This window comes from Mixophyes fleayi, chromosome 3, assembly GCF_038048845.1.
Source record: "Mixophyes fleayi isolate aMixFle1 chromosome 3, aMixFle1.hap1, whole genome shotgun sequence".
NCBI classification, from domain to species: domain Eukaryota; kingdom Metazoa; phylum Chordata; class Amphibia; order Anura; family Limnodynastidae; genus Mixophyes; species Mixophyes fleayi.
In genome coordinates, this window is record NC_134404.1 from 20,236,691 (window position 1) to 20,252,852 (window position 16,162).

Genomic DNA, 16,162 nt, shown 5'->3' on the forward strand with positions numbered 1-16,162 from the left:
CCCAAATACCACATTTAGACTACGACAATGATTGGGGCAGAGTATATAGCATAAACAAACCGAGGGGGGGGGTCCTAGTGCCTGGAAACCCCCCTCCAAGCCTGGGGCACTGTATAATTGAGGTGGCTGGACCCTGCCCCCGCTTCACACGGCTCTGCTTGAAAAGGGAGAGCTGCGTGTACCTAACAGTAGTGCACGCAGCATTGCCCATGTATATTATGGGGATAGGAAGAGTTGGAGAGCAGCCAAGCACTGTCTAAAATTATAGCCACGCCCCCATGCATGCTGGTCACGCCCACTGGCGGCGTGGTGTGGAAACCACCCTCTACAAATCCTGTATTTACCCCTGTATAGGTCATTTCTGAGACTATATATGAACACTTATATCCGCTGCCTCAGTTCGTCTCATTATAGGCACATTACAGAAGTGGTTATGCCCCTATAAATATATATATATATAAATCAATGTACCAGTGACTTAGCCTTGCGTAACTTGTAGGACGCGGACGATGGTCTCTTCTTCCTCTCCGATGTCCCAGCATTTGCCTGACGTCTGCAATTCATAAGAGAACCAGCGTCACACAGCGGACACAAGTAATACATTACACCGTTATTAGAAGGAGATACAGTCGCTCAGTCTCAACATCATTATTGGTGAAATGTCGGTCAGGAGAATTGGGAGCTAGTTCGTGAACAATGTGGATGCTGCGTTTGAGGCCCCGTCCCCTTCCATAATGCCAAAAGTGACGTTAATTTTAGTGAGTATATCGCAATCTCAACCCTGCGAGGCTTACGTCACTGCCCTTACAAACAGCGGAGGCGGCCATGTTATTGGGTGAATATTCATGAGAATATTTTTAGTCTAATTATAAAAAGTGTTGGCACGTACCATTAAATATACCAACAGTTTAAACAACTATATTTGGGTAGCCAAATTGCAACACGTAGACTTAGGATACCCGTACGCTGTTTATTTAATCAATTCCCATCAAAGTCTCTGAAAAACTGTCTTTGTAGATGAAATATCTCCCAGGTGTTGAGGAATACGGACGGTGCAGGTTTTGTCAAAGAAACCAGTCGCCGTAACACACAATCTTATCAACACCGCAAAACCAAATTGTTATCCTGCGTGCTCATGTCATCGCTCATGACTTCAGATGAAAGACGAGAAGGTTCTACTCACAAGAGCTTACAATCTAAAGAACAGCTTGCGCTGGACCAGACAGTAATACTCTGGTTGTTAATACTTTGTATTTTAGCTGAACATACTAAAATTAAACGTTATGTTTTGGGTGGAGTTTTTGTTCTTTTACACTTACATTAGACAAAAACAAAATAAGAATAACAATATAGAATCTTCCTAAATTGAACTTGTCACTATGTATCAATATTTTCTATCAACCATTGTACAACAAAATGGTGTTTTCCAGTTTTCTCAGTATGGTCATTATCATTATCATCATCATTTATTTATATGGCGTCATAGAATCCGCAGCACTGCGACAATCAGTACACACTATATACGTTTTACATGATTTACCGTCAGATCTGTGCTCTTCATCTGTCATAACCATCAGCTGAAGAGATGGTGACTCTGCACACTCCATAGAGATCTATGGACACTGCCGGTCCTGAGTGTGTACACACTGCAGGATTGGAACGACATCATACAGTGATGGGGAACTAGTGGCGATATATAAATAGCTGATAATGATGATGATTACATTGTTGAACGAGATTTTTAGTCCGGTTTAAAAATCAAATGAAACGATGCGATGAGCTTTGGAATGATAATCACTTCAGTACACACACTAATGTGATAGCGGGCCAAACGGTTGTTTATTGTGGGATTGGCTCGACAATCGGGTGAAAAGCCTGAAGTGTGTACCTAGCCTAACATTAAGAGGATCAGGGAAGTAACGGAGATTATAGAGGTGAAGTGAAAGGGGCAGGTGGAGCGTGAGGAGGGAATTGTCTAAGGTTGGGACCGGGTAGGCGAGTGTGAAAGGTGAGGTTGGGGCGTGTGATTTGGCGGGGCACGGTGTTTCAAATGTGGGGAGCAGAAGTTCTGAAGGCGGGAGTGTGAGGTGGCGATAGGGGATGAGGAGAGGCGAAAGTCATTGACAGAACGTCGTGGGCATAGGCAAACCGATGGGGGTTTGCTAGTGTCTGGAAACCCCCCTCCAAGCCTGGGGCACTGTATAATTGAGGTGGCTGGACCCTGTCCCCGCTTCACACGGCTCTGCATGAAAAGGGAGAGCTGTGTGCACCTAACAGTAGTCCACGCAGCATTGCCCATGTATATTATGGGGATAGGAAGAGTTGGAGAGCAGCCAAGCACTGTCTAATATTATAGCCACGCCCCTCATGCATGCTGGTCACTCCCACTGGTGGCGTGGTGTGGAAACCCCCCTCTACAAATCCTGTATTTGTCCCTGGATAGGGGGGTATTTCTTACAAGGTTGGAGATGTAGGAGGGGGAGGCATTAAAGAGGGCTATAGAAGTGGGGGAAGCAACTTCAATTATACTCTGGAGAGAATGGGCAGCCAATGGAGGGGTTTGCAGAGAGGAACATCGGGAGAGGAAGATTAGTCGCGATGCCGCATTCAGCGCAGATTTCAGGCAGGACAGACGTTTGTCAGGCAAAGAGAGAGGAGAATATTGCAATAATCAAGGCGGGAGATAAAAGCATGGACGATGTTATGGATGGGATGATATTGTCCCTGCCATTTGCAGACAGCTGCTCCCTAATGTCACTGTCATTGTATGTAAATGAGTGGAGGAGACAGAGTCAGCAGGCATTCTAGCAGCATAAAGCTGGCCCTTGATATTGTTGAAAACACCACTACAATTGTTATATAACTCCACATAGGAAGGTTATCTTGGGAACAATGCGCAAAGAACGGTGGAAAGACAGCAACAAGTGCCCTTCGAAGACGAACGTCCCTTCTTCCAGCAGACAAACCTTACCAATATCTGCTGTAATATTTTATACTAATAACAGTGTTCAACACCCGCCCTGATCCTATCACAGAGAGAATCAAACCCAATCAAGTTCCTGTCAGAATGTAGAAAATGCTACAAATCAATAATGAAAGGAGTACGGAGGCGGTCATTTTGCTGAAGACCAAATTGTCCCCAGGCAGTGAGTTCAGCAGGGGGGATCGTGTATCCGCCATCTGGCTAGGTTACAGGTAAAGACAGAAAAAGTGCCAATAAAGTTGTTTTATTAGTAACCTGCATCTTCAATCACTTTGTTTCACAGCAGCATGAACATGACAGTGCAGACAGCTGTGGTACAGACACCGGCTGTAATGTTATATCCACTTCGTCTGACCCTCTGAGCGTCGCGTCTCGGCAGCTCTGCGCCGGGCAGGTGATCCGAGGCTGTGAGTGGAATTTAACGTGAAGATCAGCTCAGGTCCACACGCTGCATCCATCATACATGACGGCTCACACATCTAGCAGGGACAAGCGGCCCATCCATCAGCCTTATCTCCCAGCGTGGTGTTGTATGTTCCGTGCCGAGGCTGTCGGAGCCCATTAATCCATCACACACCTGTCCTCACCTGCCTGGCCCCAACATGAGACGCCCCAATGACACGTAATGGCGGATACTCACCACGGGACACCTGCTTTGTATGTTTTGTATGCTTTGTATGTTTGAACACAGAAGACTTAGTCAATGACACGAACGGTGTCTGTCACCTACACGCAATGGGGCAGCGGAATTACGGAGCAAGATGCCGGGCGGTGACAGCGGAGGAGCAGATAGTAGACGTCCGCCTTGACGCTCACTGCACGGGGCTAAACCCCAGGCTTTTTGAAGTGCGCTCCGTAAAGCCCGCGGCGCCAAACCTTTCCAGTGGAACGGCGCCGACTATGGGTCGAGCTATCATGGGGTCAGTTAGCTTTCTGGGCTTTATGACAAGAATACGCAGAGCTAAAGAACACAAAATGATGCCGTTATGAAAATCGATGCAAAGAAAAAAAGCACCACCTTTTTTTGTTTGCGCCATGTTTCATAAAGCCTCCCCCCCTGTTATTAAAATGGGTCATAGTTCAGTGTAGTGTTACACTGTTAAATATGACTTATTATTCTGTATAAGACGGAGCACACCTTAGTACAGAGAAGATAAAGGGATATATTTATCAAACCTTCTAAAAAGGAAAAGTGGAGGTGTTGCCCATAGCAACCAATCACATTCTATATACTAGCTAAATAATAGCTAGAATCTGATTGGTTGCTATGGGCAACATCTGCACTTTTCCTTTTAAGAAGGTCAGATAAATCTACCCCATGATCTAAAATGAGTGGGCGGAGTCAGAACTGCAGAATATGTGCTGCCCTCTAGTGGTAATAACATACATCTGCACTCAAGACTGTAAGTGAAAACAAAATTACTTGTGAGACACGAGTGGGTGAATTCACAAACACTGATGCACGGAATACTCTTCCAAACACATTCTTCTCCTCCAGGTTTGACCCAGACAGAGACAAGTGGCAGATTTTTTTGGGGTGGCCAGTCAACAGGTATCATTTCATTTTTACAATATTCTGGCACATGTGAGGTCAGCTGACCCTCCCGGTGTATCAGAAAGTGACATTTCCTATACAGACACGAGATGACATTAACAGCTGTAAGATTAGAGATACGGGAAAGTATTCCGGGAATCTGGAGCAATAAATTGCTGCACAATAAGTCACCCGAGAAGTTTGTTGTACAGGAGAACTCCAGGGTAATACTAATGTTTTTGCCAGTATAACCCCCTCGCCCAGCGAGCAGGACCCGGAGACGCTCACAGCCACCAGCACTAACAGCTGGGAGAAGCAGGGGCGCACGCAGGGGGGGTTCTGGTTCTCCCTCCCCTCCGCGAACGAGCGGGCACTAAACAATGCCCCTACAGAGCAGCACTGTATTATACAGCACCACCACGGACGCTTCTTTGACAGCGCCGCGGCTGCTGTACAATTCAGCATCGCCGAAATGGCAGCTATTATATATATTATTTTTTTTTAGGGGGGGGGATCCCCCCCTTAAAAATCCTGCGTTTGCCCCTGAGAATTGTCAACATTTCAAAGTCTTGAAAGGAGAAAACGCCTTGCAGAGATCTTACAATAATGACTGTGACCTTCTGAGATTTCACAACCTTGAAAAATACTTTCTGAGAATTTAAATCCCGTTGGCTGGGGATTGTCTGCTTCTGCTTCCGACGGATCCTACAAGGAATGTGCAGCGTATTTTATGTTTTGTCATTAATAACTATATTATTAACAGGTGACAATCATTGAATATTTTTTTCCTGTGCGTACTTTTGTGACTTTATATTCCACCTATGTATTGGACGTATCCTGCAGTGTATTGTCTGTTAGAGCAGAGCGTATTCATCAACAGACGTATCTTCATATCCGCTCCTTGTGATACGGACGGCTATGCCCGATGTACGTGCTGATTGGATGGCTGCCACGCCCAATCACAGACCCTATACTTTCAAACATCTCAGAGAGATTATTTGGGGAATCACAGGAATTCCGGGCCATGGGTCTTACTAGTTAGAGGAAGATTTATTTTTACATGTTATAAAATTAACTACAGTAGATTGTTTATTTCATGACAGATTTCCAGCCTGGTATAAGTAGTTACAAGCGGCTATTAGGATTAACGATATCTCACTTACGCTTGTTGGGCTTGCTCGATGGGACCATAGTTATCCAGGTAGTTGAATCTTACGGTATCGGTGGGGTGTTTGTCCGACGATCGCCAGGGTGGGAGGTCTTTACCCCCCTTGTCCTTGCCAGAAATGGACCGGTGACTGAAGGCGGACGACAGCTTCGTATATGAAACTTCTTTACCAATTGGGTGAACATCAATAACCACAAAATCGTCCTTCGGCGGAGTCTGGAGGGCAAGAGAGTCAGAGGCGTTACCGTTAAACCTCTCTAAAATAATGTTTAAACTATATTACAGAGGAAAAGCAATGGAATTATGTAACAAAAACAAAGGTACTCTAGGGCATGGTGAATTCCATAAGCATATTCAGTAACACCTTTATTGAAGCTCGGTAAATTGTGTCGACATGAATATTATTATGCATTCATTTCTTACAATCACCATTAGACAAGTAAAAACTAAATAAAAAGGTTTAGTGTGTCTTTCGGTGGAATGCATTCTTTAAAAATTAAAAAACATTTTGTAACTAGAACGCAAATGGAATCATAAAGTGAGGGGAGTCACCCCAGTCTTCCAAAAATAACGTCTAGTAATAGGTTTTGTGGAACGGACGTCCAGACTTTTATCCTACAAATTTTCGGTAAGCTCCATCTCCTATGCAGCATGTCAAATAAAAAAGTAGCAAGTCTGAACAACAGGCAGCAAACTACACCGACTAATCACCGTGCAATAATAATACAATTGTGTACTATCCTGAGGCAGGAAAATTTGTTAGCAAATTGAACGTTTTGCCAATTTAAAACATGTTCTCATACAAATGCTGGGGCCCTGCCTCTTACTGACACAGTATATGAAGCCGATTTGGTGGGATAGAGTATAAACTTCTTGTGTTTGAGTTATGTTTTTTGACAGTTGTCATTATTTTAAAATACTGTCCAGTTCCACACCGGTCATTCGCATTATTGGTGGATTTTGAGGGTCAAGGAATTTGATAAAAGTGCACTATTTGTGTGTTTAAAATCTTCTTTTTCTGCATGTTCGATGCAATCCTCACCATCTACCCTGAGGCTGAGTTCACACTACAGATAATTAATCCCAATGCAATATGGATTTTACCAACGACTGAAAGTCCCAATCAGCAGCCGATTCATGTGTACACACTATACAAATTTTACCTTCAGATCTGTGCTCTTCATCTGTCAAAACCATCGGCTGAAAAGATGGTGACTCTGCTCACTCCATAGAGATCTACGGACACTGCAGGATTGGAACGACATCGTTCCATCGTTTATAGAGATTTTTAGTCTGTTTATAAAATCAAACGATACGATGATCTTTGGAACTATAATCGTTCATCGTTGGAGCGTTCACACAAATGCGATATCTGGCCGAACGGTCGTTTATCGTTTGATTGGCCCCAAACTAAGCTGAAAACCCTGTAGTGAGTACCCAGTCATACGCTTGATTTTATAAATCAATATTTGTTGAGAAAGACTCATTTTATTGTGCAGTTGGTCAATACTGAAACATAGGAGTAATTCCAGGGACACAACATTCCAGGAGCAAATCTTTAACACTGAAACGGAATCTTATTTAGCTGGTAAGTTTGTGTTTGATGATCAGCACCACTGAAAAGGAATTTATTTACATTTTGGTTTCGGTTTTCAAGGTTCCCCTTCAGTATCAGGGTCTTAAATTAACATAATTAATCCCAGACATTAATCCGCACACCTAATCTGTCTGGATACTTAATTGTTTCCCTTCCTCTCTATGATCCTTCCCCTTTTCCCCCCTGAATGAAGCTCATTACTGAGAATTGATGGGGGACGAAGAAACAAAGAAAGGATCAAGGTAACAATGCCTGGGGCCAGATAATGGATGTTAGCACAAAGGGGAAAGAGTCATTCTGTCCTAACTTCACTGTCCATACAAGGAAACAAAATATGCTGTAGGAGAACTTATCACATGTTCTACACTGATGTATTACATAGAGCCTCTACACTGTGCAAAAATCCAAATTCTGGGGATCCTCTGTCACCCCATTTACTTTTGCACACATTAAAAGAGGGGGAGAGGTGTGGGGTACAGCGGAAAACAACTTGGGAAGAGCACAGCGTATACTGACAGCACACACCAGCTTCTAACGTTCAGCTTGCGGTACGAGCTTGAGCGTGCGCTATCTCACATGCGCTATATCACATGCTCTCTCCCAGGCAAGCGGGCGTCTAGGAGGAACCCCGTTTTTTCATAAAGCACAATGCAGAGCTGGGTGACATGTTCTCTGTGGTATAATTAGTCATGTGATAATCACAATGAGATACAAACACACAGTGTAATTAGTCTATACATACACCACACACGAGTACAGGGACATGGAGAGGTAGGTACCTTGGGTCTGGTGACATGTAACTCATTTACCATCTCCAGGTACTGTCTCTTCCAGATGCCCTGCTCAAAAGGAGTCGGGGAAAAGTTGATGTACCAACCAAACCGCAGGCATTTTGGCATCCACAGCTGGTCCAGTTCTGCCAGGGTCTTCCAGTGCCAGCTCACCTGGGTACACAAGCGATAGGCATGCTCTATTTACACGTATACATACATCCATACATACATGCAGAAATATATATAACAATAGTGCATTAGATGATGATAATGTATTAGATGATTATAATACATTAGATACATGTACAATACAATACATTAGATCAGCTCTGACCAACCTGTGGCTCTCTAGGTGTTATTAAACTACAAGTCCCAGCATGCCCTGCCAGCTATTGGCTGGCTATCTACTGGCAAAGTATGCTGGGACTTGTAGTTTCACAAGACCTAGAGACCCACAGGTTGGCCAGGTCTGATTTAGAAGATGACATTACATATAGATGATGATAATACATATAGATGATGACAGTACATATAGATGATGACTGTATTAGATGATGATATTACATATAGATGAAGATATTACATATAGATGATGATAGTACATATAGATGATGACATTACATATAGATGAAGATATTACATATAGATGATGATATTACATATAGATGACGATAGTACATATAGATGATGACTGTATTAGATGATGATATTACATATAGATGAAGATAATATTACATATAGAGGAAGATAATATTACATATAGATGATGATAATACATATAGATGATGATAGTACATATAGATGATGACAATGTATTAGAAGATGACATTACATATAGATGATGATAGTACTTATAGATGATGATATTACATATAGATGAAGATAATATTATATATAGAGGAAGATAATATTACATATAGATGATGACAATGTATTAGTTGATGACATTACATATAGATGATGATAGTACATATAGATGATGACTGTATTAGATGATGATATTACATATAGAGGATAATATTACATATAGAGGAAGATAATATTACATATAGATCATGACATTACATTTAGATGATGACATTACATATAGATGATGAGAATACATATAGAGGAAGATAATATTACATATAGATGATGATAATACATATAGATGATGATAGTACATATAGATGATGAGTGTATTAGATGATGATATTACATATAGAGGAAGATAATAATACATATAGATGATGATAGTACATATAGATGATGAGTGTATTAGATGATGACATTACAGATAGAGGAAGATAATATTACATATAGATGATGACAATACATATAGATGATGATAGTACATATAGATGATGACTGTATTAGATGATGATATAACATATAGAGGATAATATTACATATAGAGGAAGATAATATTACATATAGATGATGACATTACATATAGATGATGAGAATACATATAGAGGAAGATAATATTACATATAGATGATGATATTACATATAGATGATGATAATACATATAGATATTACATATAGATGATGATATTACATATAGATGAGGACATTACATATAGATGATGATAATATATATAGAGGATGATATTACATATAGATGAGGACATCACATATAGATGATGATAATACATATAGATGATGATTTTACATATAGATGAGGACATCACATATAGATGATGATAATATATATATATAGAGGATGATATTACATATAGATGATGATAATATATATAGAGGATGATAATATATATAGAGGATGATATTACATATAGAGGATGATATTACATATAGAGGATGATATTACATATAGATGATGATAATACATATAGATGATGATTTTACATATAGATGAGGACATCACATATAGATGATGATAATATATATAGAGGATGATATTACATATAGTTGAGGACATCACATATAGATGATAATAATATATATAGATGATGATATTACATATAGATGAGGACATCAGATATAGATGATGATAATACATATAGATGATGATAATACATATAGATGATGATAATACATATAGATGATATTACATATAGATGAGGACATCACATATAGATGATGATAATATATATAGATGATGATATTACAGATAGATGAGGACATCACATATAGATGATAATATTACATATAGATGATGATATTACATATAGATGAGGACATCACATATAGATGATGATATTACATATAGATGATGATATTACAGATAGATGATAATACATATAGATGATGATAATATATATAGATGATGATATTACCTATAGATGAGGACATCACATATAGATGATAATAATATATATAGATGATGATATTACCTATAGATGAGGACATCACATATAGATAATGATAATATATATAGAGGATGATATTACATATGCTGACATACACTGTACAGTATAGAGGCAGAGCCCGCCGGTCACACACCTGAGCACAGCGGCAGAGGCTGCGGGGGTCCAGGAAGGAGAAGATGTACAGGGCCAGCACTCTGGGCAGCTCCGTGGTGAAGTCCTGGGAATCTCTGGGAACTTTCCCCTGCAGATGATTGTTACAGAACCTGAGCTGGGAAAGGCTGCATCGCTCCAACAGATCGCAGAGGATCCGGCGCCTCTGAGCGTCCGACCACTTGTCAAACTGAAAGCAGAACAATGCATCCTAATTACTACACGTCTAACCCTATGACTAACACACGCTGCTCTCTGTCTGCCAATCAGAGCCTCTGTGTCTGAAGCCCTAGACCTCAGTATTACTAAACACATGGCTGAAACTCCTACTTCCTATGCCTGCCAGCAGCGCCCTCTTACCGCTTGGTCTGCTGGTTAATACCCAGCAATCCTTGCTGCCTCTATTATCACACATCGTCTCTCCTTACTACTGACATATAGATCTATGGACAGATTCCAGCACCGGCTGTATAAAGCCTCCGAATGTCCTGTTTTGTGACATGAAGCCTGAAAAATATTTTATATAGACGTCTGGGTGCAGGGTGCGATATACGCTAATTTGTGCTGCATGAAACCCCTTTGCCCACACTCAGAAAGTCCTACCCCACCCAATTTGAACGGTAAACGTTTAACCCCTTAAAGCCTCCTAAACACATGCGACACTGATAGTGCATAATATAATGTCAGTGAACGGACCTGTACACGCACCCTCTGACCAGCGTTAGCTTTGCTCTCAGCTAATTTAGACATTGTCTGCAGGGTTCAGACCCGTATCACATTTGAATTGCAATAGTCAATGTGGGAGATGATGAGGACATTCGTTGATATTTTTGCAGTGTCTTGGGTGAGGTATGTGTGAGATTTGGAGATATTTCTTGAACATGTTTAGATGCTTCGGGTCTATTTATTAAGACACCCTCCGTTTTCTATTGGGCAATTTATTTTACTGCTCGCCAGGTCAGTCTGGTGTCAATGTGCACAGCATGGGGGGAGCCAGCTTGCCGTCTTGCCCACTTTTTACCAGATTCATAAAAAAAAAAAATAATAATAATTAAAAAAATCTGGATCTAGGTGTTTTCTCCTATTAATAAATAGACTCCTTGGGCTGAAACTGCTTTTAAAGCTGCTGCAGGTTGTTCTGTGCAGTATATGTATGTACAAGCATTCATTACCCCTGTACAGGCTCAGAGTCCTGGCAATATACGTGCAGGGGACAAGCTGACTCGCATAGGCAAAACGAGAGGTGTTTTCTAGTGCCTGGAAACCCCCCTCCAAGCCTGGGGCACTGTATAATTGAGGTGACTGGACCCTGCTCCCGCTTCACACGGCTCTGTTTGAAAACAGAGAGCTGCGTGCATCTAACAGTAGCGCACGCAGCATTGCCCATGTATATTATGGGGATAGGGAGAGTTGGAGAGCAGCCAAGCACTGTCTAAAATTATAGCCACGTCCCTATGTATGCTGGTCACGCCCACTGGCGGCGTGGTGTGGAAACCCCCCTCTGCAAATCCTATGTTTGCCCCTGTATCATCATTATTACACAGAATCTGCTCTGCAATTACCATGTATTCGATATGATTATTGATGTGTATGTCACTTAACACTCACACTGTCATATATTCTTCCCACTCCATTGTTAACTAAATTCTCTGTCTGTCCTTGTTTTCTTTTGTGTAATAGAGAGCAACGTTGTTATCCGTTATTGGTTTTATATCAGGGGATATACTGGGAAAAATTCCACTTTATGGTTTAAGCTTTCAGAGAACGCTTGAAGGTTTGTAGACTAGAGGAAAATCTTATTGTACGAGGGAGGGAATTCCACAAAGTGGGTGCAGCCCGAAAAAAGCCCTGTAATCGGGAATGGGAGGAAGTGATGAGAGTGGAAGAGAGACGCAAATATTGTGCAGAACGGAGGTGTCAGGTTGGGTATATAATTTGAGACAAGTGAGGCAATGTATGTTGGTGCAGTTTTGTTAATGGCCTTGTATGTTAGTAGAAGTTATTTGTATTTGATTCGGTAAAAAACAGGCAACCAATGTAGAGACTGACAGAGCAGATCTCAGCAGAGGAAGAACAATTTGCAAGGAAAATCAGTCTAAAATAGATTGTAGGGGTGAGAGTCTGATTTAGGGAAAACCAGTAAGGAAGAAATTACAATAGTCCATGCGGGAGATGATAAGTGCATGAATTAAAGTTTTTGCAGTGTCTTGTGTGAGATATGTATGTATTCTGGCAATGTTTTTTAGATGTATGTAACATGATTTAAATATAGAATCAATGTGGGAAACAAAGGATAGTTGTGAATCAAGGATTACACCTAGGCAGCGAGCTTGTGGGGTGGGATTTATGGGCATGTTGTCAACAGAAATAGAAATGTCAGGCAGATAATTGCTGTTTTGGGTGGGAATATTATTAATTCAGTTTTTGAAAGATTGAGTTTGAGTTAGCGAGAAGACATCCAAGATGAAATGGCAGAAAGACAGTCAGTAACGAGAGACAACACAGTTGATGAGAGATCAGGAGAGGATAGATAGATTTGTGTATCATCTGCATAGAGATGATACTAAAATCCAAAAGAGCTTATTAGTTTTCCAAGAGAAGTGGTGTAGATAGAGAATAGCAGAGGACCTAGGACTTGTGGTACTCCAACTGATAAAGGAAGCAGAATGATCTATGACACCACAATGCTGAAATCTCAGTGTAGGGCACAATTAGATCAGTAAAATTAGCATGGCATTCAGATGTTATGGGCAGCACAGTGGCTTAGTGGTTAAAACGTTTTCTCACAGCACTGGGGTTATGAGTTTAATTCCCGACCAGGGCCCTATCTGTGTGGAATTTGTATGTTCTCCCCGTGTTTGCGTGGGTTTCCTCTGGGTGCTCCGGTTTCCTCCCACACTCCAAAAACATACTGGTAGGTTAATTGGCTGCTATCAAAATTGACCCTGGTCTGTGTCTCTGTCTGTGTGTGTGTATGTTAGGGGATTTAGACTGTAAGCTCCAATGGGGCAGGGACTGATGTGAGTGAGTTCTCTGTACAGCGCTGCGGAAATAGTGGCGCTATATAAATAATTGGTGATGATGATGATGATGATACTATATTCAGGAACAAACAGAATTATTTCTTACAGGGGTGTTTTCACCTACATGAACTTTAATTGATTGACTAGTTACTAAACACACTGCGGCTTCCATCGTTGGGTCTCCGCCGTGTTATCCGTTACCGTTGTCCTGGGAGACGACACAAATCTGCTGCCTGGCAACAACGACATCTTATGCAGAGAATCCAGCAGGGTTCTGTCGTATCCCATGGCAACAGAACCCATAAAAACTTGTGGTTAAAGCACTGACGAGAGCCAGGAAGACAAAACCACGTATCTAGGAAAAGTTGCAGGGGGTCATGTTAAAGTCAAAAAGTTAGACGGGGGTCAACCCCTTTAAGTATATTAGCAATAAGATCAATACAGCCTTCTGTCACTGTCCTGAAGCCTAATTAATGTAACATAGATTTGGTGATATTTATATTGATATAACAATCCCTCAGCTGTCTATGGCTGGATCCAGGATCTCTCCTCTATCTCCCACTGTCAGCCTCATAACTCCCTAATCTGTGTATTTATCCTCAATCCTGACAGGTGTAGAGAAAGGAAGACGGACCTGAGGTTAATTAACCAACATTAAGACTCCTCTCAGGTAATGACAGAGGCACATACTCAGTATTTAAGGTTAATTTGCTGAGCACACACTCTGGGACACCTGGGCCCCTCACCTCCATTTACGCTGTCAGAGATCTCCCTGGACAAATGTTTACTCATCTTCCTGAACAAGCACCTGGAGAACGTTTCTCATCTTACAACGGTAAAAGGAGTTTACAGAGGGATGTCAAACACTGCTCAGGTGAGGCTTTGTGAGGAATCTCCTTTCAAAATTCCACTGTATGGAAACCTTTATTTTCTACTCAAACTATTGACATTTTGAGCTGGACTGCACTATACAAGCGGAGGTACAATATAATACAAGATCATAATGCAGAACAAAATTTAAAAACACAGCACAATATATGGCTAGTAGCATACTCTCATGGGAAATTGTCAAGTGTCAAGGTAGAATATAACACACAAAGACTCCCAAGGGGAAGATCTGGTTTGGACAATTTTTTTCTAGGACAAAAGGCTCTAATTTTAAAGCATGGCATGTCAGTTATAAGTGTTGTGACACCACTGGTGTAGGAATCCATCCAACTGCAGATCATTTCTGTTACCTAGGAGACAGCTAGCTATGGCACACTAACATTACAACTACCTGCGGGTGTTACTGCATTTCCATGAGAATAATACATTAATAATACAATAATGTTATTAACCAGCAGAGTCAGTGGTGGAACAATAACTAGAGTTATTTATGCTGTCACAGGAAGGACTGAAGAATTGCAGCTTACCCATTTTCCAAGCAGAGCTCCTCTTTCTTCAAACACCTAAGTAAACATAAAGGTCAAATGTATAAATTGTTCATGCGAATTCTCTACAGATAGAATATCAGTCTCTCCCTGCCGGCAGCTACAAACGCGGTACACGTACAGGTATCTGGGACACCTTATAATAAATATTCTATAAATGTCTGTGCATGCCATTCGGCCCGATATCGTACTAGTGTGTACACTGCAACGATGAACGTTTATCGCTACAAAGCACATTGTGTCGTTTCATTTGATTTTTAAACCGGACTAAAAATCTGGTTCAGCGATGGAACGATGTCGTTCCAATCCTGCAGTGTGTATATGTACTCAGGACCTGCAGTATCCAGGGGCAAACGCAGGATTTGTAGAGGGGGGTTTCCACACCACAACACCAGTGGGCGTGACCAGCATGCATGGGGGCGTGGCTATAATTTTAGACAGTGCTTGGCTGCTCTCCAACTCTCCCTATCCCCATAATATACATGGGCAATGCTGCGTGCACTACTGTTAGGTGCACGCAGCTCTCTCTTTTCGAGCAGAGCCGTGTGAAACTGGGGCAGGGTCCAACCACCTCAATTATACAGTGCCCCAGGCTTGGAGGGGGTTTCCAGGCACTAGGAAACCCCCTATGGTGTCCATAGATCTCTATGGAGTGTGCAGAGTCAGGATCTTTTCAGCCGATGGTTATAACAGATGAAAAGTACAGATCTGAGGGTAAATCATGTAACACGTATATAGTGTGTACACATGGATCGGCTGCTGATCGGGACTTTTTTTTTAATCGTTGGTAAAATCATTAAGTATATCGCATCGGGAGAAATTTTGTATAGTGTGTACCCAGACTAAGTCAGACCTGGCATCGAACCCTCACTCACGCTGGATCAAAGCAAATAAATTAGGAGCTAAAGTTTGCAGCTCGGGTATATATGAATGAGCCCCAATGTCAAAATCATACCAGATGATTAACAAGAGAATATATTGTTCCAGCTACCACACAACCTCATATCCGACCTCTCTCATACCAATACGTCTACACAGACTGGGCTACAACCTTGTCATTCATCAGCTGGTGGTTCAGCGGGGTCCACGTGCTCATTTTGGTTTGAAGTTTCGCTCCCTCTGCGATCTTAGGCGGCGCAAACGCCATTTCTTCAAATCCTCCGCTATATCCTGGGGTGGGGGGGGAGAA

At 41.6% G+C, this 16,162-nt stretch overlaps 1 protein-coding gene across 5 annotated transcripts in view; it reads right to left on the bottom strand.

The window, feature by feature from the left end:
• The window catches only part of FBXO16 (F-box protein 16), a 33,565-nt gene that overhangs the window by 10,561 nt on the left and 6,842 nt on the right, over positions 1–16,162 (bottom strand). For all 5 annotated transcript variants that reach the window (XM_075201187.1, XM_075201184.1, XM_075201188.1 and 2 more), the window contains exons 2-7: positions 16,025–16,143; positions 14,956–14,991; positions 10,501–10,707; positions 8,062–8,226; positions 5,681–5,901; positions 472–553 (exon numbers count right to left, since the gene is read on the bottom strand). In XM_075201187.1, the coding sequence (XP_075057288.1) occupies positions 472–553; positions 5,681–5,901; positions 8,062–8,226; positions 10,501–10,707; positions 14,956–14,991; positions 16,025–16,120 (807 nt within the window). In that variant the 5' untranslated portion in view covers positions 16,121–16,143. The remainder of the gene's footprint in view (positions 1–471; positions 554–5,680; positions 5,902–8,061; positions 8,227–10,500; positions 10,708–14,955; positions 14,992–16,024; positions 16,144–16,162) is intronic.